The 26,235-nt window shown below is 38.3% G+C and overlaps 3 protein-coding genes across 5 annotated transcripts; all 3 read left to right on the top strand.

Moving 5' to 3' along the window:
- The first annotated feature begins 4 nt into the window (after positions 1-4).
- ei24 (EI24 autophagy associated transmembrane protein) lies at positions 5-9,317 on the top strand. Of its 3 annotated transcripts, none has more exons than XM_055207853.2 (11): positions 5-155; positions 673-803; positions 3,158-3,303; positions 3,407-3,467; positions 3,668-3,734; positions 3,816-3,940; positions 4,021-4,140; positions 5,299-5,410; positions 5,830-5,941; positions 7,948-8,022; positions 8,103-9,317. In XM_055207853.2, the coding sequence occupies exons 2-11, from the start codon at positions 762-764 to the stop codon at positions 8,263-8,265; spliced, it is 1,023 nt and encodes a 340-aa protein (XP_055063828.1). In that variant the 5' UTR covers positions 5-155; positions 673-761; the 3' UTR covers positions 8,266-9,317. The 3 variants fall into 3 exon arrangements, with proteins under 3 accessions (XP_055063828.1, XP_055063830.1, XP_055063829.1); XM_055207855.2 differs by having other exon boundaries at positions 15-146; XM_055207854.2 differs by having other exon boundaries at positions 79-220.
- Positions 9,318-9,990: 673 nt separating this feature from the next.
- Positions 9,991-17,640, top strand: stt3a (STT3 oligosaccharyltransferase complex catalytic subunit A). Its single transcript, XM_073874476.1, has 18 exons — positions 9,991-10,124; positions 11,213-11,335; positions 11,430-11,490; positions 11,570-11,691; positions 12,448-12,593; positions 12,698-12,778; positions 12,907-13,023; positions 13,109-13,273; positions 13,595-13,775; positions 15,172-15,327; positions 15,408-15,499; positions 15,606-15,761; positions 15,952-16,140; positions 16,218-16,334; positions 16,440-16,542; positions 16,626-16,814; positions 17,065-17,180; positions 17,260-17,640. Exons 2-18 carry the CDS (start codon positions 11,248-11,250, stop codon positions 17,296-17,298), a joined length of 2,118 nt encoding a protein of 705 aa, XP_073730577.1. The 5' UTR covers positions 9,991-10,124; positions 11,213-11,247; the 3' UTR covers positions 17,299-17,640.
- A 247-nt stretch (positions 17,641-17,887) lies between these two features.
- Positions 17,888-25,264, top strand: foxred1 (FAD-dependent oxidoreductase domain containing 1). Its single transcript, XM_055207849.2, has 11 exons — positions 17,888-18,101; positions 18,759-18,979; positions 19,577-19,687; positions 19,869-19,987; positions 20,457-20,551; positions 20,644-20,745; positions 23,255-23,331; positions 23,432-23,592; positions 23,867-23,996; positions 24,067-24,171; positions 24,399-25,264. Exons 1-11 carry the CDS (start codon positions 17,993-17,995, stop codon positions 24,651-24,653), a joined length of 1,485 nt encoding a protein of 494 aa, XP_055063824.2. The 5' UTR covers positions 17,888-17,992; the 3' UTR covers positions 24,654-25,264.
- The last annotated feature ends 971 nt before the right edge of the window (positions 25,265-26,235 follow it).

The raw sequence follows: 26,235 nt of genomic DNA on the forward strand, positions 1-26,235 counted from the left end.
GCATCCGTGAGGACTTCAAATCCCAGCGCGCGTCGGGTCTCACTGCGCATGCGCGGCTACACTGGCCTGCTGCTGTTTTGTTGAGGGCTTGAGAAAACAGTGAAACTTCAAGCCTTCAAGTGAATTGAAGATTTTATCCTGAAGAGGTACATGAGGTACGATATGTTGGATGAACACACCGACGTGTGTTTCGAGGAATATTCGTGTGTGATCGTGTTGTGTTGGTGTGATTTGTGCTGTTGTTAGCTGTTTAGCTAATCATCTACTGCTAATGCTGGTGTTTTGTTGTTTACTTGATAAGTGAAGTGGCTCGTGACAGTGTCATCTGATTGTTGAAATGATAATGCACTGTACTGACATGAAATATAAAGTGATATTTAAGAGTTATAAAGTATTTTGTTGGCATCAAGCTTTAGTCTTAGACCAAAACATATTTTTAAATCAAGTTTGCTAGTGTCCATATGTGACAGTAGTCACGTAGATGGGAAATGTTTTCATTCAACATGACTTGTTAGTCCTTTGAAAAACCTTAAAGGGACCAGTTTGCTCTATCCAATTGGAGACACATTATGTGTGTGTTTTTTAATGTTAATTAGTTTGATTCAAAAGCCTGTGTAACATTAAAATTGATGTGAGAAAAGTGTGACACAGATTTCTTTTTTATTGAAACAGTTTGCAGGCTTTCTCTTTACCTGTCATGAGATCTTGCCCGGGTTTCTGCTGCCACTCCTGCAGTTGATGAATCTGCATCTGGCCTGGAGATGACGGACAGTGTCAGAGCGTTCCTCCGCAATGTTGCGACGGTCAGTGCCTGGTTTTGTATGTGATAAATAAACTGTAAAGTCTAATAAATTGAACTGTGATTTTATATGTGTGTGATGTGAAATCAGTTTTTTTTTGTGACTGTTTAACAATTAGGGTTGTATAGTATAGGGGTCCAGTGTCAGAGAGTTAAAGGCGGGGTGCACGATTTTTGAGAAATGCTGTGGAAAAGGGAGTCGGGCCGAGTACCAAAACACACTTGTAGCGAATCGTCAGTAAGGGGGGTGTCTACTAACCGACATCATTGCCTGGGTAGTAGGGCTGGGCAAAAAAAATGATTTTTCGATTAATCATTTAACGTGGTCGATTCAGAATCGATTCTCAAAGAGCATAATCGATTATTTCCCCCATATTTTTTCTGCAAACATTGAACGTAAGATTAACGTTAATCAAATTACTAGTCTTCTTCACTAGATGTCACCTTCTTACCAAGGAGCCTGTCATTCTTTCATTCAGTGCTTAAAATAACGGTTTCAGGGGGTTCATCGACGTTGATGCTACCTTCACATAAAAAGTAAGAGGTATGGAAGCATTTTAGATTTTGCAAGCAAGACAACAAGGTTAGTGTTGTGGCTTTTAATTTCTTTTTATTAATTACCCACTTGTAAACTTCTGTTTACTGTTATTTTTTATTAATATAGTATTTGTATTAAATCTATATTCATTGAGTTGAATCAAGAATCGAGTATAAAAACCAACCCGAGAATCGGAATCAAAAATTGAATCGAGAATCGAAATCGAATCGATTTAATAGCTTGTGAATCGAAATTGAATCGATCTGGAACATCTGAATCGATACCCAGCCCTACTGGGTAGCGTATGTGTGGGGCGGGTCTATCAAAAGAAGGTCCAGATTCTGTTGGGGTAGGGGCGTGTTTGTTTAGGTGATTTCAAATGTCAAAATTGGCTTTCAGAGATCGTGCACCCTGCCTTTAAGTCATTTCCCGGAGATGTGTGTGTAAATGATTCTTTTTCTGAGGCCCATATTAAGTTTTCGCATGAGAGCGCCCTCTGGCTTTTGGATGTAGGGGCATTTCACCGTAATTCATTGAGAAGCATAGCAAGCATCATCGGCCGTTTTATCGGTCCATCCCTAGTTTCAATGCAGCTTTAAAGGGCTCTCAACGATCCCAATCGAGGCATAAGGGTCTTATCTAGCGAAACAATCATAATTTTTGCTAATAATAATACCTAGTTATAGTAATACCTTACGTATTATGACCTTTGCGTATTACGACATCGAAATGTCAGGCATTACATATGTGAAACGCACACTTGAAGACCATTTTAAACATTAAACCGACACGCAGACATTAATTAGTATTATTTCACACAGTACCACCGCTCACTATACGCAGAGTATGCAGTTTGCGTAGGGCACTATCTCGGTTGCTCAGAAAATAAAAACTTTTCATTCTGTATAAATATGAATCACAGCAACATAGATACAAACTATATGACGTTTTATACAGAATTTTGTGGTGTGTGAGCAGATGATGCGACACACCAAACGATCGTTTCGCATTTGTGATCGTTTAGAGCCCTTTGAAGCTGCATTGAAACTGTAAACTGTTGATGTCCACTTCAGTCCACTATATGGAGAAAAATCATAGAATGTTTTCCTAATTTCTTCTCGACTGAACAAAGAAAGCGAGACGATACGTTTGTAAGGGCAAAAGATTTGTATTTTGAGTTTATTTTGAGCTTATTTGTTTACATTTATTTATTTGTTTTGCTTATTGATCTTTTAAAAAACTTTGTCACTATTTAATGGGATTAGAAAGAGCCAGGATATTATTTAATATAATTCTAAACGTGTTCGGCTAAGGAAAGTTACGGAAGAGGATTAGGGCCACTGGTGAAAAAAATATTTAAATTCTGACTTTATTCTCAGAATTCTGACTTTAATCTCACAATTCTGACTTTAATCTCAGAATTCTGACTTTAATCTCACAATTCTGACTTTAATCTCAGAATTCTGACTTTAATCTCAGAATTCTGACTTTATTCTCAGAATTCTGAGTTTAAAGTCAGAATTCTGAGATTAAAGTCAGAATTCTGAGATTAAAGTCAGAATTCTGAGATTAAAGTCAGAATTCTGAGATTAAAGTCAGAATTTAAATATTTTTTTCACCAGTGGCCCTAATCCTCTTCCGTAGAAAGTTATATACTTGTTGAATGGCAAATTTGTATTTATTTATTCATTTTTCTATTCCTTTAAAACTCTATTATTTCAGTGCACAACATGATACGGTTTTGGGTTAGATTTTAATGTCACTCACACACAAGTGGCCTTCAAGCTCATTAATTGTCATTCTTTCCTGTTTCATTCTAGGGGATCAAGGACTCCATCCTGGGCATCGGAACCATTTCCAAACTGGATGCCCGGATTCAACAGAAGAGAGAGGAGCAGAGGAGGCGCAGGACGAGCGGAGCTCTGGCGATGAGACGGGCTCAGAGCGAGGAGCGGAAACAGGACAAGTAAGCAGGCCTACAAGTTTACCGTAGTCAGTCGTCGTTCTTGCTGTGTGTCGTAGCCAAAAAGTTATGTTAAAATATCTTTTTTCACTTTCTGCATTAACAGTGAACCAAAACTAGCAAGTCGAATTTTTCAATGCTGTGCCTGGAATGGAGGTGTGTTTTGGGTATGTCTCTAATTTTCTCACTGCCTTGGCCATATGTGCTCTCCCTCTCTCATTGGTCAGCTGTGCTTTGACCAGTGTGTCGTATTTAAATTAGGAGTCATTTAATTTGTTGCCACACATTACTATGTGACGGCTATGAATTTCCTTTATATAGCAATAAAGATTTATGATTAACGCTATACTTTTCTTTATTCCTACAGCTGAGTCTGTTTCTGTTTTATCGAGTGTTTATCCCTCTCCTGCAGTCCCTCACCGCTAAAATAATAGGTATGTATGTTGTTTATTATATCTGCGCTGTCTGCTTCAGATGTGTGTTTATTTATGCTTTTCCTATCGATCTGTTTTCAGGTGACCCTTCATTGCATGGTAACGTTTGGTCCTGGCTGGAGTTTATTCTGACATCTGTCTTCAGTGCTCTCTGGGTTCTGCCTCTGTTCGTGCTTAGCAAGATAGTCAATGCCATTTGGTTTCAGGTGAGATTGTTTTGCTTGTAGGTGGCTGTTACTTTGTTACCGTGTTGAATGTCAAGTTTATGGATGTTTTGTTCGGGCAGGATATTGCCGATCTGGCGTTTGAAGTGTCTGGACGTAAAGCTCAGCCTTTTCCCAGCGTCAGTAAGATTATAGCAGACATGCTCTTTAATCTTCTGCTGCAGGCCCTCTTCCTCATTCAGGTAAAATCTGGCTGAATTATTCATGTAGTTTCTTTGATTTTGTTAACTAGGGATGCTCCGATCGATTGGCCGATAACGGCATTAAATGACAGGGCTTCAGACTGCCACCAAATTTTACATCCAGTGGCACAGGTGCGACCACTCCGAACAGTAAATTTGCCCTTTTTTGTGATGTGAGACTGAATTTGAAACAGCACATTGTACTTTCTGCATCTATCATTAAAGTATTTATTAGTAATAGAGTGGAAATTAGTAGAAATGTGAATATTTGGTTAGCATGTTAATTTACAGTGTGTGCACCCCAAATTTTCTGGTTGTGCCCCTCAAATTTTCAGTTGAGGGCCACTGTGTTCTTAGTGAAAAAAAGTTAGTCTGGAGCCCTGAATGACTCGATCGGTGCTCGCTAAATCTGCCGATCTCATGAACCGATCTTTCTATTTACTTTTGTCATAATACGGATCCTGAATGCGGCTGCTTTTAGAGAAAATTTTTTTACGTAGCGCGAGCATTTTTATAACCTGTTGCTCATGTGCGATGTGCAGATTTGGATTTCTCTCTCTGCCTTTACAAAGAGATGTGTAAAAAAAGTATCGGTATCGGCTAGGGATGCTCCGATCGATCGGCCAGTAATGCTTGCTATGTTTCTCAATGAATTACGGTGAAATGTCGCTACATCCAAAAGCCAGGGGGAGCTCTCGTGCAGAAACTAAAAATGCGCTATAGACGAAGAACAATACACACGCAGCTGTGATGACACGCAGCTCCATGAAATGGCTGAAGGATATATTTATATTGCTGTTCTTCAAACATTTTCAGGTATTTTCATGATAATAAAGAATATGTTTAATAATTATGTTTGACGAGTGTTGCTTTTTCAAATGCATGTTATAAACGACTCAAACTAACAGTGATTTTAGATCGATAAGGACTTACTTATCAAAAGCCGTAGTACATGAAATAGCTGTATTAAGATCAGCTGTCCTATTCAGAATAGTGATCGGCCACGTATTAATAGTGGGGATCGACATTGATCGGAGCATCCTTAGTATCGGCCGATCACAAAAATAACAAATCTGTATCGGCTGCAAAAATCCTGATCGGATCATCCCTATTGTTAACCTACTTAAGGTCTCTGAACCTAACTCTCTTTTTTCTTAGGGATGGATAGTGAGTCTCTTCCCCATTGATGCGATTGGTCAACTGGTCAGTCTCTTGCACATGTCGCTGCTCTACTCACTGTACTGCTTTGAATATCGCTGGTTTAATCACGGTAAGTATGTGATTGCATTACAATTTACATTTACACATTTTTTTTAAATTGGCGTACATTACAGGAGCCAACAAGTTTTTACAAAATGTAGCTGCTTTATTAGTCACTACTTCATCATCTGTCTAAACAAAACTGCTTGATGCTTTTGCTGTCTTGATTGTTTGTATTCATCCCTCTGTAGAAGAATGCCTATGTGCGTAGGTGCGTAGTGTGTCTATACAAAGTAACATCGCCATCTACTGGCCTGGCATGCGTAATACACAAGTTTTTAGTCGCTTTCGCTGATCCATCTGAACGCAAATCTTTTTGAAAGTGTTGTAGTGTGTACATGAAGGGAAACCTCCTGTTATTTACTACATTGTCGTGCAAACATAACCTGAGTTAAATTGTCTCTAATCAACATTTTCTCTCTTTTGAAGGGATTGAAATGCACCAGAGACTGTCCAATATAGAGAGAAACTGGCCATATTATTTTGGCTTTGGTTTGCCCATGGCCCTTCTGACTGCACTGCCCTCATCGTACATAATAAGGTACAGTCCTTGATGGGAATAACCCATTACTGAATAATAAAAATTACAAAGAATAAAGCTGTAGTCTACGATGTTGAAAATCGGTCTAGAAAGCCTGAGACGGTTAGTAAGTTTTAAAAAACTCATCCCGCCCCTCTGTGCTACCTGATCCCTCCCACGGGGAAACGACCTGAACAACGTCACTCATTCAAGCTGTGATCACTGGTAGTAAACATCAGAACAGAGATTTACAGAGCAGTAAACACATAAAGGCTTGAAGGAATGAACAATTACAATTATGATTGTAATTGACGTTATTTACTTTCACAACAACGTTTGGCATACGTTTCCCTTCATGAGCTTCAAGAAATGACTTTATAAATATAATGACTTTGACCCGTGATACGCGATGCTAAACGGCTAACATTCCAATGCCGATCGGCAGAATGGGCATGTTGTCAGACTGATTAATATCATATTTATGTAACACCTCACACAATCTTTGTAAATATAATTACATTGACCCGTGATACGCGATGCTAAACGGCTAACATTCCGATGCCGAACGACAGCATGTACTCATAAAAAGATATTTATGTAACACCTCACACAATAAAAGTATAAATAAGTGCGTACCTGTTCAACAAAAAGTCTGCCGTGTCGGCGTCGGTTTTCAGCCCCAAATATCCCTGAAGCTTTCTCCAACGGTCAATGGCGGACCATATATTGATTCTACTTAGAGTCCGGCATTTTTCAAATTTTTTTAACCTCTGCTCTTTCTTCAACAGACTTCCTTTTTCTTCCAACCTTTACTGTAGGGACAAGCAGGGGCTGCTTGCTGCTGTCGTTTAGTTTTTTTTCCATTAGTGAGAAGTTGCTGCTTCGCTAGCTACCAAACACTGACACAAATTTCATGTCGCAGGCAGGAGAGGGGCGGGGTGGTGTGCGATGGGGTGGAGACGCGAGCACGAGGTGGATTTTCAAATGTAGCAGGGATTGGATGAGAGCAGTTAACCAATGTAAGCTATCCGGCCGGACAGTTTACATTGGTCAACTTATCTGCTACCATACACCCAATAGACTGAATGGATTTTTTAAATTCTTTTTTCTCTTCATATTGTTAGGATGTTACTGTAGAACCATAACCAGCATCTAAACGAGGTTATTAATAATGAACAATCTTTGAAATCGTAGACCATAGCTTTAAATGCAGGGTTCCCACGGGCCCTGGAAATCCTTAAAAGTTTATGAATTTGGGGGAAAAATCAAGGCCCGGGAAGTTTTTGATAAATGCCTACATGGATACAGATCATTGAAAGTGCTTGAATCTATTTTATGCAAGAAGTTTTCTGGGAAAAAAATCCATATTATTCTCTGTGTATTGTAGGATAATATCATAAAAATTCTAGATTTTTAAGCACTCGTGCTAAACTGTTCACTTTAAATGCTTATATCTTCTATATGCCAATGTTGATTCATACCAAAATGCTTTTTTGCATAGTTGTGTTTGACACATGAAAACGTCTCGGGTTACGTATGTAACTGTTGTTCCCTGAGAAGGGAACGAGACGCTGCTTCTCCCTTGCCATACTTTCTGTGCCCCTGTAACGCCGTCTTTGGCAATATTTCAGATAGCGATATACTTCCTGGCTCCCGTGTCACCCTGTCTTTGTCATTAAGCCTCACCATTGGTTGAATTTGATATATACATTCAGACGCACTTAGCCCTGTAGGCGTCCCCAAGGTGTCACCGCAGTGAAGCAGCGCAAGTTCCCTCGAAAGAGAACTGTAACAATGTATCTTAAAAGTTAACACGATGTAACCTTGCTCACACTTGAAATGTGTTCCCACATTTAGTCCTTGAATTTGAGGGTATTGGACCTGGAAAGTCCTTAAAAGGTCCTTGAATTTAAAGTTAACTAAGGTGTGGGTACGCTGTAAATTCTTGGACACTTTTCAGTAATCCAACTGGTAGTAAATAAGCATTGGATTTATTTAGTTTTTTACATGTGACTCTTTTCCTACAGTGGCTGTCTGTTCTCCATCCTCTTCCCTCTCTTCATCATCAGCGCTAATGAAGCAAAGACGCCTGTCAAACTCTAGTAAGTATCGCATTTCTGTTTCGTCACAAAGACGACAATGTTTTCCGGTTCATTATCGTTTTGTCTGTTCACCTTTACAGCCACTTCCAGCTCCGCCTCTTTTCTCTGGTCGTGCTGATCAGCAACAAACTGTTTCACAAGACGGTGCACCTGCAGAGCTCACTTACTCCCTCCCCGTCTGTGGAGAAACTCTCCTCACCTCACGTTTCACCAGCGCGCCAGCGACCTCTGCCCTCTCAGTGACCTCTTTCAGGATTCGGGGCGAGACGTGGGCAGATGGGAAAACGATTAGATGTGCGTCACGTTCCTGTCGATGTTTTGTTTGGGGATGAAGTAGACATTTGTAATGTGAATGACCTGTGTTTGGGATCAGATTGCCCTGTGCCTATTCCACACATATGGAGGTCATGTTTCTTGCTCCCTGTATGTTTTTGTTGGACTATTTTATTTTGTGCCATGTGGGTGATTTGAAGACCGCACAAAGACCTCAGTGTGCACATTTTCTGTGAACTGACCCACCCTCCTCTTTTATCCCCCATGTAGTCTTGGCTCATTTTATCTATTTATGGCCTTCTTTTTAATTTTATTTAATGTTTTTCTTGCCTTGTGAGGCCCATACATCTGACAGTGTCTTTATCAGATAACACTAAGCTTTCTGACATGGATGTTTAGGTAATGCTGACTACGGTATTCTGCACTGAAAACTAGTGCTTGTGAGCAGATCAAATTGAAATGACAATATTACTTGTGGGTTACTTGCTGACAGACATTTTGAAGCTTGTTACTTCATTGGCCTCTTAAATGAACTGAGCTAAACTGTTCCTTTATTTACAATAACGTAGCACCCAAAAGAAGTTGCTTTTTATTTGGATTCTTTTTTAAATTGGTTTTTATTTTGAGAATGATCCAGTGTCATCCATAATGGTTCGGGGGAGATTTGCAATAGTTATTTGAAGGTATGCACACGCTTTACTTTTCTGCTGCTGTCAGGTGACACTGCCAAACATGTAAAACTGTACGACCAACAGTGTCAGAGTCCAATGGATGTCCACTTCAGGTGTGTGTTTCTGGATATGAGTACCTGGAACCCAGTTTTGAACATTTTTAACTGAAGCACATATTAAAGGTCCTGTTTTGATGTCAGTGTATCTATTGGAGGGTGGGTGATGTGTATTTTAAAATGGGTTGTAATTATTTTCAGGAATCTATAGTGTTACACCTGCAGACGGATGTTTGTGAAGTGACATTTTGTAAAAGTATTACATTATTTCAATAAATTTGGTCTGTATACAATACTTGGTTTTTGTACCATTTTATATCTTATAAGATATAAATAAAAATGCATGTTTAAGCTGCCCTTGTTTAAAAACTATTTACAATGACGTATCTTAACATATATCAGTGCCATTGTCATGTCTCAAGATGCACACCACTATTGCTTTTGTAAGATATATTTGTGAAAACTACTTAAATGTCCTAATATAACTAGTCCTGGATTAATCTAAACCCTGTTTGGAAAACTGCACCATTATGTCTTAATCACAATATATCAAACATATCTATATATATTGAAAATATTTAAAATGACATAAACAAAAAAAAACATATTTCTTAGTGTTTGGTTGTTTTTATATAAAAAAAAATCAAATATTTTAAAATTCTAATGTATAGAAACTGAGAGTGGTTTGACGTCAAAAAAGTTGAGATGCATTTCAATAAATTGTTAAATAAATATTATGCATTAAAGATTTAAACAAATACGTTTTGAAGTGTATGTAAAAAATCATCTACTGACTTAAGTTAAATAAAAAAAGAAATTTAAGAGAAAAGTTAAAAGTTACTGTATTGTATTGTGTGAACTTTACAGTGCTGACTGGCTCTATACCTTTAGGACACGTCATATTTGAAGCGCCATGCGGAACTCGTCTTGACAAACTTGAACGACAGCTCAGCGACCAATCAGAAGAACGCTTTCTTAGCGATTCCTGACGCAGAGCCAATAAGCATCCTCTCTACGTGGATGGGCGGGGCTTTGTCGTATAGAGGGTTGGTGTGAGTGTGTGGAAGGGCTGGAGTGAGTGAACCTCCGATGAATAAGACTGGTAATTTTAACTACTTGTTACTTAAACTATCATTTATCGCATCTATCTGGGCTCGTCGTCATTATATTTATTTATTTGAGACGCGTGTATGTAAATATTACAGAGTAGGATGCGAAGCTTTGAGGTATCTGTCAATGTTAGCTAACAGCTAAGTGGCTAATATGTAGTGCAGTAGTTTTAATAGTTTATTATTATTAACAGCTTATCAGAATAAATACCGTGTCCATCTGCATCAAAAGACAATGTTTACTCTGCAATTGTTACTTTGCCTGTATGTGCGTTTTTAAGTAATAACTTTGTAAGTTTTAATACATGTTTTAACACATTTCAGTCAGTCATACAGTGATTTTCCTGGTTTATAGAGATCCATACTGTGTACAGTTGTGACTGCTTTACTTTGCATTTCATATTAGTTGCTTATTAGACAAGAATAACCTACCTGTAATCTGGTCTAAATAAAGCTAAAGGGTTGCATAACATTTAACAAGAATTAAGTTTACCTTAAAACTATTTTCACCTACTGTAGTGTACAGGATTTAAGCTTAGCTTACTATAGTACATTGTATAAAAATTCCCAAATGCTATAGTGTTTTTGAACCCTTAGTAACCTATAGTAAATATTACTATAGGTTAGATCAATTTTACTACAGTTGATATTGCAGAATGCTATAGTGTAATTGCTATAATATACTTAAGTACACAACAATACGCTACAGTTTACTATAGTAAGTACTATAGTATACTTCAATATTTTTTGCATCCATTAGATTAACTTTTTTTCAAAATTGGGCATGTCTCAATTTAAAAAAAGTAATCTACACACATACTTTGGCTGAATTGATTAAAAATGTCTTATTTTACAGAAAATGTTGTGCCACTTAAATACAAAAAAATGTGATCATGCAGTTATGGACCCCCAGATTGTCCGCAGAGTTTTTAAGGGGTTAATAAACTTGAAGAGTTTTTCATCTTGTCTCTAACTCTGAATTAAATTGTATTTACTCCTGTAAGATTTTCACGCGTTAAAGACTCAAGCCGTGCCAAGTTGCTAAAAATCATATTATCTATGTCACCTCCCTTTTTATCAGGTATCAAGAGTTAGTCCTGTCTCCCGTGTGTTAAGATGACCAAGCTGGGCTTTCTGCGTCTGTCCTATGAGAAACAGGACACCCTGCTGAAGCTGCTTATTCTGTCTATGGCAGCCGTCCTGTGTGAGTGGATGCAGATTCCTTTACATCCATCTTATTGGACGTCCTGTACATCAACCAGCCTCTTATTCTGCTTCGTTTGTCATTTTATTTCCAGCGTTCTCCACCAGACTGTTCTCCGTCCTGAGGTTTGAGAGCGTCATCCATGAGTTTGATCCGTAAGTGCGACTGTCAAGACGTTAGGGTGATTGTGTTGCATCAGATTGTTACCGATTTAATAGTCTTTTTTATTTGCAGGTATTTTAACTACCGAACCACTCGCTTTCTGACAGAAGAGGGCTTCTACCAGTTTCATAACTGGTTTGATGATCGTGCTTGGTATCCACTTGGGAGGATTATCGGAGGCACCATTTACCCTGGTACAGTTAATTGTTAATGATTTCAAAATGTACATTTACTCATTTGGCAGACACTTTTATCCAAAGCAAATTACGAAGTATACGTTTTAGTTTTAACAGCATTTGTGTTCCCTTTTGCACTGCTAAAGCAATGGTCTATCACTGAGCTATACAGGAACACAGAACATGTAAACGTATTTCTGCTTTTAAGCTGCTTTACAGAACTTTGATCTTCTCAAAAAATTAAAAGAGGTTGATGTCTCCTCTATTATTGGTTGACACTTGTGAAAGAAATGCAACCATTTCTCCTATACCCACTTGACATGTTACTTGTCTCATACTTTCTGTGCTATAGGCATTAATGACACTCAATATACACAGTGTCATTGTATTTCTTAGTAGAGATGCACTGATATATCCTCCAATAATCGGTATCAGTCAATTAATGCAAACGGCCGATATATTCTTTTAATCGGAAGAGAACAGGAAAATGCAATGAATTTGAAGAAACATCACTAGTTTAATGTTCAATATCAATCAGTATATGAATGAGGTACATTCAGAAAATGTAATCTTTAGAATTAAGTTAATGCAAGTTAATATAACCACCAAACTATCGGCAGATATCGGTCTGAATAATCGGCTATCGGTGGACAATTTAATATTGTTGCATCTTTCTAAGTGATCAAACTTCAGATTTTGTCTGCTGATGATAAAACTGATGAAAAATAAAAACAAATGGCATCACGCATGTACGTCATGTTATTTTTACTGCAGGGTTGATGGTCACGTCTGCGGCTTTATATCACGTGCTGCATTTCTTCCACGTCACCATCGACATCCGCAACGTGTGCGTGTTCCTCGCCCCTCTCTTCTCCTCCTTCACCACTATCGTCACGTACCACTTCACCAAAGAGCTCAAGGTCAGAAAAAACGCCGAACACCTTATCATGACCTGCTCGTTGTTTAATTAGCTATTTCTCTGTTTAATGTAACTCAAGTGATGCTGTCTATTTGCCGGTTTTAGGATGCGGGCGCAGGGCTTCTGGCTGCCGCCATGATCGCAGTCGTCCCTGGATACATTTCCCGTTCTGTTGCAGGCTCGTACGATAATGAAGGGATCGCCATTTTCTGCATCATAAATGTGTTTCTGCATACAATACGTTGGATTATGTTTATTAAATAAAATAGCATGTTGTTGTATTGGCTTTTGTTAATACATTCATTCCCTTTTGTGATAATGAAGGGATCGCCATTTTCTGCATGCTGCTGACGTACTACATGTGGATCAAGGCAGTGAAGACCGGGTCTGTTTACTGGTCGTCTATGTGTGCGCTGGCTTATTTTTACATGGTGAGCCGAGTTTAAGATGCAGATGTTTGCCTGTTATCAAACAGTTGTTAATGCAATAACACTGTAACTGTATGTCTGGTGACAGGTGTCATCTTGGGGTGGTTATGTGTTCCTGATTAACCTCATTCCCCTCCACGTGCTGGTGTTGATGCTCACCGGCCGCTTCTCTCATCGGATTTATGTGGCCTACTGCACAGTTTACTGCCTGGGCACCGTCCTCTCCATGCAGATCTCCTTTGTTGGATTCCAGGTTAGACTTTAAACGGCAGTATCCCTTCACAAAGTCAGACAAAAATAAGTTATTATACCTTATTATTAAGACGTGACAATGCTTATTATTATTTCATAATCATGCTGTTTCAAACCTGTATGACTTGATTTTCCTTGGAACACGACAGGAGATTTTAGACACAATGTTATAGGTTGAAAGCCTCAGTAACCGTTCACTATCACTGTATGAAAGACGATGCATTAAAAATTGAATTATGACTGAAGCTCCATAAACATAAAATGCGTTTCGCTCAAAATGATTACATTGATTAAAGTCAATCATCTTTTTCTTTGTCCGTAGCCTGTCCAGTCCTCCGAGCACATGGCTGCTTTCGGAGTGTTTGGCCTGTGCCAGATTCACGCCTTTGTCGATTACCTGCGCAGCAAACTGAACACGCAGCAGTTTGAGGTGTTGTTCAAGAGCGTCATCTCGCTGGTCGGCATCATTCTGCTCTCTGCGGGTGGAGTGCTTATGTTGACAGGTGAGAGGACACACCCCTGCATACCTGTACAGGTGTTTGTGTCTGAACACACAGCTTTTATTTGAGATTCAATGCTTGAGTAGTCTGCCTGTTACAATAGCAGAAATATTACCACAACTAAAATGATCTGTACATAGTAGTGAAGTAAATAAGGTATAGTGTACAGTATTGTGCAAGTCACCATGCATGCCACCAATAGATTTGTTGTTTTTGCAGTAGTATAAGGTTCGTATAAAATTGTTTATTAGAATACAATCAAAAAATATTAAGTAAGCGAAAGTGTCAAGTATAGTGTGAGCTCCTCTTACACTTGAACAATAGCAAAAACCTGCAAGATCTTTTAATCATAAATGAAATAATAATTTTTAATTTTAATCTAATGACTTGAGTCTCCTCAAAAGAGTTTAAGATTTGTTTAACTCTTTCCCCACCATTGACGAGTTATCTCGTCAATTAGAAGAAAACATTTCCCTGCCAATGACGCTTTCCTGATGAGTTTTTAAGGTAATCTGTAATTCCGCTATTATCCACTAGATGGCCTTCTTACCCTAATTTATAAAAAACGGAAGCAAAATCTAATTTTTTTCAACATTTAAAACTATATGTATATTTTGATAACCATTCTGAATCTGATCTCTAATGCCTGCGTTTAGACCAGCCGCGGTAGAGGCATCAAGCGCGAGTGATTTGAATGTTTTCGCGGCGCAAATGAGGCATTTAGCGCGGTGCGGTAAAGCGATTCCACCTCCTTTTTGCATATTGAGCGTTGCAGCGGTAAACGCGCAAATTGAAAATGTTGAACTTTGGCAGAAAAACGCGCCGCGTTAACCAATCAGGAGCTTACTTTAGTAGTGACGTGATTACAGGAAGTGAGTGGAGTCGCAGAAGCCCCTCCCATGACGTGAATTTCCACGTGAATTTCTCGATGACTAGAGTTTCACGCGCGAATAAAGCTAGTAAACTCAAAATGTTCAAGTGGCAAACTAGACGCGGCAGACGTGAATTTGACGACTCAAACTTGGCTGGTGTGAACCCATGGTAAGAAAATTCATTTACAAAAATGCAATAATTTCTTTTTTTGCTCAAAAATTTTTATTTTTGAAGAAACCTACCTATATTTATGAGGTGCTTAAATGAGAACAAATGAAGATAGGATCAAAGTTTTTTCCTGGTTTAGTTGTTTGAAAATCGAGGGTCTGTTTTTTCTTTTTATATATTTGTATGTTTATATATTTATAGAAGGAAATGTTCCTGGAAGCCATTTTCTGAAACTTGTGAAAATCACAAAAAAATGCTGTCAGGCAACTTAAAAAAAAGGCAGGCGGGAAATGAGTTAATGTCAAGAGAGGTCACACTAAATACTAACTATTCATATTTCTCTTTCGGCTCATTTTAGGGAAAATCTCCCCTTGGACCGGCCGTTTTTACTCTCTGCTGGATCCATCGTACGCTAAGAACAACATCCCCATCATCGCCTCTGTGTCTGAGCATCAGCCAACCACCTGGTCCTCATATTACTTTGACCTGCAGCTGTTGGTCTTCATGTTTCCAGGTATAGCTCCACTATTTATTCTGCTTTTGCATGTGAACTTCATTTAATCTTGTTGACACTGATTTCTTTTGTTTCTCCAGTTGGCTTGTATTACTGCTTTAACAACCTGTCAGACGCTACAATTTTCATCATCATGTACGGGGTCACCAGCATGTACTTCTCAGCTGTGATGGTAAAATCCTATGACTTAAATCAATTTAAGTTACTTTTATTTGTTTAGTGCTTTGTTTGAAGAGAGTGCTTTTGAACTTTGACCCTGGTTTATCTGTTCTGCTCAGGTGCGTCTCATGTTGGTTCTGGCTCCCGTCATGTGCATCCTGTCTGGCATCGGCGTGTCCCAGGTTCTTACCACCTACATGAAGAACCTGGACATGAGCCGACCAGACAAGAAATCCAAGAAGCAGCAGGACGCTACCTATCCCATCAAGAATGAGGTAAGGAAATTAAAGGTTTATTGGTTAGTGCACATACTTTAGAGGGAGGAGCTGTGGTGCCCACACATTTTGCTTTTTTTAACCTAATTTATAAACCGGGTTAACATATTAAGTCTTTAAATATCGCAAGTTATTTATTTAGCTCCTTCATTGGTTCATTCAGTTATATTCCGCTCTGATTGGTTCGTAGGTGGCAAGTGGGATGATTCTGGTCATGGCTTTCTTCCTCATCACGTATACTTTCCACTCCACCTGGGTGACCAGCGAAGCATACTCCTCCCCCTCCATCGTGCTGTCCGCCCGCGGTGGCGACGGCAGCCGCATCATTTTCGATGACTTCAGAGAGGCTTATTATTGGCTCAGACACAACACACCAGAGGTTAGTACCCTGTCTGGGTCATCATGACCTTTCCACTTATTTTCATTCAGCCATCTTACTTTACTGTGTGTGTACAGGATGCTAAAGTCATGTCATGGTGGGATTATGGGTATCAAATAACAGCGATGGCCAATCGAACGATTCTAGTAGACAACAACACTTGGAATAACACGCACATCTCCAGAGTTGGCCAGGTGTGTATGCAAGTTTTTTTAAGGTCATCTAATACAGCATTTTTTTAAGATGTAATAATATTAGTCTCCAGAATGTGCCTGTGAAGTTTTTTGTCAACTTTGCAGGCTATGGCCTCCACAGAAGAGAAAGCCTATGAGATTATGCGAGAGCTGGATGTTAGCTACGTGCTGGTGATCTTTGGTGGTCTGACTGGATATTCATCTGATGGTATGATTTATAACCGATATACTGAGATTCATTGTCGAATGTATAAGCTCAATTGTTTACCTTGTATTCGTTTGTTTGTTTAGACATTAATAAGTTCCTTTGGATGGTCCGTATCGGAGGCAGCACGGACACAGGAAAGCACATTAAAGAACACGATTACTACACACCCACCGGAGAGTTTCGCGTGGACCGAGAGGGATCCCCCGTCCTGCTCAACTGCCTCATGTACAAAATGTGCTACTATCGCTTCGGCCAGGTCTACACCGAAGCCAGTGAGTGTTTCCAGGGATTTTTCGAACTACAAGTAAATTTACTGTAATGCTTCTCAAATGTAATTTTGCGCTAATGCTAGCAAAAAATAGCTAATCACTGTTCCACTTGGAAATACACCACATTATTGAATCAAAATGGTTTTGCAAATGTGTCGCATGGGCTTCAGGGTTACTTTAATTAAAAAAAGTGATAGTTCTGGTAACTGAGGCATAACTAAGCGTTAAACTGTACATCTAATTTTCTTTTCAGAACGCCCTCCTGGTTACGACAGAGTTCGTAACGCTGAGATTGGCAACAAGGACTTTGAGTTGGATGTGCTGGAGGAAGCCTATACTACAGAGCACTGGCTTGTCAGGATATACAAGGTTAACTTTAACCAGTTGCGTGCTGTAAATGTTAAGGTTTTTTTTCAGGCCACTGATGGTTTCATGTTTATCTCCACAGGTCAAAGACCTCGACAATCGTGGCCTATCAAGAACGTAAAAGCAGAAACGCAAAATCCACGACCCCCTTCAATAGCGCACAGCACTGAAAGTCTGCGGCCCCCACCCCATGATCTGAAAAGAAAACCTGAATACTTTTTTATACTTTTGTTGTAATTGCTGAAAGAGATTTTTGACATACTTTTTCTTTTTTTAATTTGATTTACAAATGTAATGTTTTGTCTGAACTGGGGGCAGAATGTGTCAAAATATTTTCTGCGAAGGTGACCTGAGGTGAAGGATATTTGTTGAAATTCTTCAAAAGTCATGTTTGCAATCAACTGGCCAGATAACTTGCTGATTTGTCTTTATATGGGTGAATAAAGGAGTGACTGGGATTAAAGTGGTCTGCGTCTTTCTGACTAAAAAGGATCTCGCATGGACGCAAATGTTGTATTTGCATTAAATCATCTTTATCATTTAAAAGTACATTAAAATAAAATCTGATGTATTCTTTACAGAATCAATTTGGTCCAATAAAACTTTTTGAGCTTGATGTTTCCATGTCCATAGACATTATGTCTATGTCCATGTCGCTCCCTACTGACCGTAAGTGGAACAGCATCAATGGGCGGTCCTACTGTGACGTCACTCTGAGCATGCGCACTTTGTCATGTGCTCTTACCGCTCTAGTGTGCGTTAGGAAAGGTGCTTTATGTATTTTGGGTTTGCTCACATGACTGTCAGCAGCAGCGATGGCAACGTGGCGCAAACTTTTCACCTCCATGTCTGCTTTCAGAGCGCTCAATGCGTCATGCCGGACATTTAAAAGTAGCAGTAGAGGAGAGAAAGACTTCTTCAAAGGTGAGATGACCTTTAAACAGACCGTTCCTTTCTTTAATGCGCGTTGCATACGCCAGACTTTTATGACTAACAGAGACATATAAACAGCAGCAAAGCTCATGTAACCTAAATATTAGTTGTCGCAAACGTGATGAAACGTCCACTCGCTTCATTAATATTCATAAGCCAGGTCTATCGTAGTGTATGATTCGCCAACTGACTAACGCCTACCCGCCTTTAGCAAATCAGCATAGACCGACGTGTCGATACGTATTGAATATTAATAAGCCATACGCTTGTCGTAGGATTATTTTAAATATATATTTATTTTTATTAGTTATTAATTAATTTCACTGAATAAATGACATAAACAAGAAAACATACAGAAATTTGAAAATTAAAATATAAATCAGTGCCAGACCACAAAACAACAATAAATAATAAACTAAAGACATGTCACTTTGTATTTAAATATATGGCATGCTTTTATCTGTACAGTGCATTTAAAGAACATTTTTATCATATCACGTATGCAATGTTATAAGCTACAACTGCCTGTTAGCTTTATTACATGAAATAAAGCTAAATCGATTCGTAGTCAGACCATTTAATTTTCTATTTAAATTCCATAGTAGGATTCCCATATTCACATTCTGCTCCTGTGATGACCCCTTGCAGATCTGGAATCACAGTTCCGGGCGTTCCGGGAGAAAGCGGCCGCAGCGATGCCCGGCAGCGACTGGAGCCCTTATGAGCTGACCCCTGGGCTGCCTCCAGAGAGGGCTGATATTGTGATTGTTGGAGGAGGCGTGGTCGGCTGGTCCATCGCGTACTGGCTAAAGAGAAAAGAGGGAGCCAGAGATGCTCTCAAAGTCCTGGTGGTGGAGAAAGACCCTTCAGTAAGTCTTTATGAGTGCATTTAGTGGCTAGGTTTCAAAAACAATGAGCTGCATCCTAGGCATGCAAAACATTTTTGGGCATGTGCTTAGTTGGCATTAAAAACTTGCCTGTGATATCAAAAATGCACAGGGTTCCCACGGGTCATGGAATTTCTGGAATATCATATAATTTTAAAAGGTCTTTTCCAGACATTGAAAGTCAGGGTATTTATAAAAAATTTTGTCCGAGTCACAGAATATCAGGGATTTTTCATTGTTGCTTTAAATTTGAGTTTACATTGATCAAAATGTAATCCGCTTGTTAACTTGTGACAAGCCATTTCCGTGTCCACTGTTTATTGGTTGTTGTTTATTCATTTTACGGATTTAAACTACATTTTTATAAACTCATGGTGTTCGCTACATTATCCAGGCTCAGGGCATCCTGGACACAGGTCATGGAAATTCAGCTTTTTAGTCAGTGAATTTGACATTTGACTTGGTGTGGCAACCCTTAAGGCCGTTTATTTTGAATAAAAAATTAATCAGTCTGACTTGAATTGTGCTCATGTTGCAAATAATAATAAAATGATTATATTTCATTATGGGTTTTTGTAGTATTCTCAAGCCTCGACTGTGCTGTCCTGTGGAGGAATACGACAGCAGTTCTCTCTTAAAGAAAACATCCTGCTTTCCATGGCGTCTTCAGATTTCTTGAAGAACATTAATGTAATGTTGTTGTTTTGTCGTGATCTTTTATATAAATAAAGCTTTTAGAAATATTATAAGCCTGTTTATTACAAATACATCACATACCTGTAAACTACATTAAGTTCTACTACTGAAGAAATATTTGGTTATTTCACAATTGTTTGTTAATATGTTTTCATGTATTGTTGTAATCTTACAGGATCATTTGGGAATGATAAATGAAGATCCTGTTGATCTACAGTTTAATCATTCAGGATATCTCTTTTTAGCCAGTGACAAATCAGCTCATATCATGGAGGAAAATTACAGAACCCAAAGGTGAGGATTCATCTGCTCTCAACTAATCATTAACCATCAGTAAAATATTATAAACCTTGATTTTATTATGCAATATTGATGTCTGTAGCAGGACCACAGTTAAAACAAGCAGAAAGTACTTTTTGAACAGTTTTTGTATTCGCAAGATGATAAATGGGGCGCCAATTTTATGACATATATTAATTTATCATAAATTCTGTGTAATTCAATTTCAGCAAAATAATACTACCAACCAACAGAACTTTAATTGTATAATTCAATGTTTTGTTTCATTTATATTCCAAGTTTGAGATTATTTTATGTCATGATGGGGCGCGAAGGGGCCGCAACTCACACAAAGGGGGCCGCATGAAGTGAACCACTGGTCTAAGAAATCAAATTGCATCTATGCCAACTTGAAACAAAATTTTTCCCTATCTGTCCTAAAGTTAAAGATTAATAACTGATTAAAAAAGTGTCACATTTTTAGAGACGCGGGTGCTAAGGTTGTCCTCCTGTCACCATCGCAGCTGAAAGAGCGTTTCCCATGGGTAAACACAGACGGTGTCGCTCTGGCATCTTTCGGTTAGTGCCGATTTCCACAATCTTATAATGTTAATGCATCTCACCTTGTTAGTGAACTTCATTACTGAGTGATGTATTTTTCTTTCACCCAGGATTAGAAAATGAGGGCTGGTTTGATCCCTGGTCTCTCCTGAACGCTCTCAGACGAAAGACGATGTCTATGGGAGTCTATCAGTGCTTTGGAGAGGTCACAGGTCGGCATTTTAAAGTCTCCCTATAGTCGATTTTATCACTTAAAACTCATCTTTGAGCATCATAATAGGATATTTAAAAGTTTTTCCCTATCACAGTAATTTATAAATGCTGCTTGAATGTAATTCCCTCATTTAGTATATGCGGATCTATGAATATGCAAATTAGTCTCAGTCTCTACCCAGTCGCACAGCTCGGACCATAGATATGAATAGTGGTGGCCGGTGACTTCTTTTTCAAGGGTGCAGGATCGTCAAAACATGTATGTATTTAGCCCATCATGTGTTTGGTTCGTCATGTAAACCTATGTGATGTCAAAATACGTGCATGCTGCAGACGGGTTTATATCAAAAGAGACGCTTGTGTTTGCCAGATACTCACTTTAATCTCATGTGTAATCAGAGTTTAGTGTTAAATTAGTGTCTTGTGAGTGTTTCATTTATCATGAACCCTTCGACGCGTGTTCATCAGGCACGTATTTTGACATGACACATGATGCACATAGGTTCAAGTGATGCACCGAACACATATTTTGACATGACGAGCCACACACATGACACTTCAAACTTCATATTTTGAGTTTGTGCCCCTTGGAAGAGAAGTCACCGGCTGCCGTTAAATATGAATATGTAAATTAGTCCCCGCCTCCAACCTTTCATAAGCGGTAATAGATGCAAATTTTGGTAGTTTCAGACACACAATTGCCAAGTCCAGTATCACAATGCAAACATGAACGGCCCGCTTGCAGCACTAATTGTTTTTAGCGCTGATGTAAACAGGTTAGGCTATGTACGTGCGAGTTCAAATGTGATGACTTGATTGGTTACGTGTGTGTGATGTTGCAAACCAAGGCGATTTCAAACCGCAGGAATGAGATGTCTTTGAAAAACTAAAATATTTTGGATTAAATACTCAGCAATGGTGTTGAAAGATGAATTTGCACATGGTTTGTCTTAAAGCATATTAGGGTGATTCTCACGAAACCATTGAAACACCGCGGCACTAATGATTTTAGCTTTAAAATGTGTAATATAGTAACATTAAAAAGCATCAGAATTAACACAATACTGTGTTCTACCCTTGCACAATGTGTGATTTCAACATAAGAATTTATAATTGTAAATTTTATCTCATTTTCTGCTGAAATTCTCATTACCGCAATGTGTCCGGCTGTGTTTGAACATGCGTTATGTTGTAATTTAATCAAATTAACACAAAAATATTAAGAAAAAAAATAAATGGATGTTTTGCTAGACTACTTTAGATGACAGAAAAAATATTTACTGAATATTCATGTATAATAATAATGAAGAAAAATTAGGAAAATTATGTGTCCATGCCTGATGTTCTCATCCTCCGCAACACTTTTTGAGAACAGTTTAAGCACACATACAGAATTTTAATAAAGTTTGATTTTGAGTGACCAAGCACATGGACCAGTTACTTCAAGATGGCTACCAGGTAAGATCATTTTTTTTACAATTAATTTGAAATATTGTCTTATCAGAATGCTTACACGACATTTTGATTATCATTACCGCAACAGATGCTTATTAAATGTTAATTTAATTAATAGAAGCATAATACTTTGATTTTAAATGCATGTGCAGAATCTCCCAATTATGTTCTTTCAGGTTTGTCATGTCATTTTGAAAATATGTCAGTGTTGATGTTTTCCGACTGTTGCGGTAATGAGATTTTTTAGGACTAATTTTTTAAATTATGTTACAAAAAGTGTTAAATGATACGTAAAAGTTTTTAAATTAATGTTCCCATTTACTCCAGACTTTGTTTTTCAATGTCTGGTGGGAAAAAAAGTAAATTTAAGCAATTTTTACATTTTCATGCTTAACATTTTTAAAACTAAGTTTTCGTGAGAATCACCCATTAAAAAACACCACATAGACATATAAGTAAGGGATAATGTACAGGCAGCTGGTTGTTTGTTATGGCAGAAATAAGCCCCGACAGTGTCTTTTATTATGATAACAAAAAGTCCCATTTATTACACGGCTATTTACCTCATAAGTAAGGTAAGGGACATTAAATATCAATTTAAAATATTGTATTTGCAGATTTTAACTACTGCAGACCTTCTGTGAGGAAAATCTGTTCACTTTTGGTCATAAGACGTTCAAATGTCACGAACACGCTATTTGGTTTTAATTATTTGTAAGTATCATGTTATATATATTATTAAAAGACATATTTAATTTTTGTGTAATATTAAACTGTACCTGTCAAAATTATTTGCAGCATCCGGGTTATCGTGTGTTATTCGTTTTAAGCAGTTGTTATCTAGCAATAACAAACCTGCAAATATTGCGACCGGCCAATCAGAATCCAGCATTCCAACGAGCAGTGTAATAAACAACAAAAACTTGATTTTCACCACAGTGGGACTTGAAACTAGAACATGTTAAAGTTTACCAGATTATATATCAGAATAGAATCACCAGCCTACTGTATTGGGTACCGTTTAATTTTTTTAACTGTAGTATTTTTTATCAGGATTTCGATGCTCCGTAAGCACAGCAGAAACCACAGATGGAGAATTACTTAACATCAAAAGAATAAAATATGCTGATGTAAGTCCGCATGCCTTATCAAAATTCTCAAACCTGTTACCGAAACAAATGATTTTAGTCACAACGCACGTTTTAAAACTGTTCTCGTGTTGTGCTTTAGGTACGAATGCCCAACAGTTTGGAGTACCAGCCGGTGGAGTGTGCAGTTGTGGTAAACGCAGCAGGTGCAAACTCAGGAAAGATCGCAGAGATGCTTGGCATCGGTCTTGGCCCGAAACAATCTGTATCTGCTATTCCAATACCCGTGGAGCCCAGAAAGAGGTTAAGACTCTGATCGTACACACTTTATGTAGTTTTTCTTGCAAAGCAGCAAAATTATCCGAAAGTCTCACAATCTAATGAGATTAAAATCTTACTCAGTCAGTATTAAAGATATCAAGGTTATATTTTCACAGAATGTACTTCACATTATGTAGGTAGGATGATTTTATTCAGATCATTAAATCTCAAAAAATTACTTAAGCTGGGTTTTCACCAATGACGTCAGACATTATACTGTATGTCTCTTGTCTTACTAACTGCAGACCTTTTGCAGATTTGTTTATGTAGTACATTGTCCTGATGGACCAGGCTTGGAGACTCCATTTCTGATCGACTATTCAGGGGTTTACTTCAGACGGGAGGGACTCGGAGGAAATTACATCACGGGAATGTCACCAGAGGAGGTATGGGCTTCAAACAGGTCTGATCTCAGAGGTATTTCATTGTGTTTTTATTATATTTGACTTTTTCCAGATGGAAGAACCAGATATCAGCAACCTCGATGTGGACCACGAGTTCTTTCAGGAGAAAGTCTGGCCACGGCTCGCCCACCGCGTCCCGGCATTTGAGAATCTAAAGGTGACATTTAACATTTCAAAAGACTTTGTAACTTTTCTGTGCAGTTGAAAATCTCTAACCTTAAAAAAAACGCCTGATGTTTCATGCAGAAGTCGATAAGATGATCAGTCAGAATAAACACCAGAAGCTAAATTGGGAAACCGTTAAGTTTTAGTGTATCCAGCCTCTCAGCACCAAAATAAATCCTCTTTGTAACACCACTTCTCACTTTTATGGATCTTTGTCAGGTTTCAGGCGCATGGGCCGGGTTTTACGACTACAACACCTTTGACCAGAATGGCATTATAGGACAGCACCCTCTGGTGACCAACATGTACTTTGCCACAGGCTTCAGCGGTCACGGTCTGCAGCAGTCGCCTGCGGTCGGTCGCGCTGTGGCTGAGCTGATTGTGGATGGAGGCTTTAAGACCATCGACCTCAGTGCTTTTGATGTTAAACGGATTCTTCTGCAGGAACCACTACTGGAAAGAAACATTTTGTGAGGAACAAAGACATTTGATGTGATCATGCGATCGACATCGTTTTACAGAGACTTGGAAATAAAAAATAGGAGAGTTATAATGTGGTTTTATTGACAATGTTCATATAAGCATGTGATACACAGATCGTGAGCAACAGGAGGTAATTCAGTTTTTATTTGCAATTTGCAAATAAGATCTTCAGACTCAAATGATTTTGCAATTGATTACCGAAGATAATTATAGGGGTGGTTTCCCAGACAGGGTTTAGATGAATCCAGGCTAGGCCTTTGTTATATTAAGACATTTAAGTATTATTTTCAAACATACCTTGCATAAACATTACTGATGTGAACATTGAAACAAAACAAAACAATGGGAGTATTAAGATATGTCAGTGCTGTTTACAGTTAAGGCAGCTCAAACATGCATTTTAGTCAGGGACTAGACCTAAGCCCTGTATGGAAAACCGTACCATGCAGTCTGTACCTAAATTAGGTCACTTTATGGGTTGTACTGAATGCATATTTGTCAATTCTTGACTGTAAAATCGGCTATATTTTATTTTTGTATCTTTATGTCAATACACATTTAATTTCACTGTTCAAAATATAAAATAAAAAACATTTTTGATACAGGAGAGTTTAAATTTGTTTGTTTTTTTCATTTGTTTGTTGCAGGGTTCCCAAGGGTCCTTGAAAGTTTGTGAATCTGGGGGGAAATTCAAGGCCCTGGGAAGTTTTTGAAAATATGCATACATAGATACAGGTCATTGAAAGTGCTTGAATCTATTTTATGCAAGAAGTTTTCTGGAAAAAATCCATATTTTTCCCTGTGTAGTGTAGGATAATATCCTAAAAATTCTAGACTTTAAGCACACATGCTAAACTGTTCGCATTAAAGAGTAACTAAACCCTAAACCAACCTTTTTTAGTTAATGATCTGTAAGAATGATGCTTTATTAGTGCTGTTCATTGATTTTAGTAACTTTTTTGACATTTGGATATAAAGTGTTTCAATACTACAATATATGTTGTAAATGGTGGCTATTGCAGTTGAATTTTCCTATTGGATGTTGGGTCCAAAAAAATACGTTGTGACAGATTCAAGCTCACCACGCCCTTGTTACGATCTCACCACACACTTGGTTATGGAAGGCCGAAAGTATATTAATTTGTTTAGTTCATCCCCTCTATCTCTGTTGGAATATTTTCTTGCATTTTTCAAATACTGCTGGTGGGTGGAGTCAGGCTCTGACTAGGGGTTTAGTTACTCTTTAAATGTTTATATCTTCTGTATGCGAATTTTGATTCATACCAAAATGCTTTTTTGCATAGTTGTGGTTGACACATGAAAACGTCTCGGGTCACATATGTAACTGTTGTTTCCTGAGAAGGGAACATGACGCTGCATCTCCCTTGCCATACTTCCTGCATCCCATCTTTGGCATTATTTCAGATAGCAATATGCTTCCTGCATCACCCTGTCTTTTTCATTAAGCCTCCCCATTGGTTGAATTTGATATACACATTCAGATGCACTTACCACTAAAGGCGTCCCCAAAGTTTTACCTTGCTCTTACTTGAAATGTGTCCCCACATTTAGT

This window comes from Misgurnus anguillicaudatus, chromosome 12, assembly GCF_027580225.2.
Source record: "Misgurnus anguillicaudatus chromosome 12, ASM2758022v2, whole genome shotgun sequence".
NCBI lineage: Eukaryota > Metazoa > Chordata > Actinopteri > Cypriniformes > Cobitidae > Misgurnus > Misgurnus anguillicaudatus.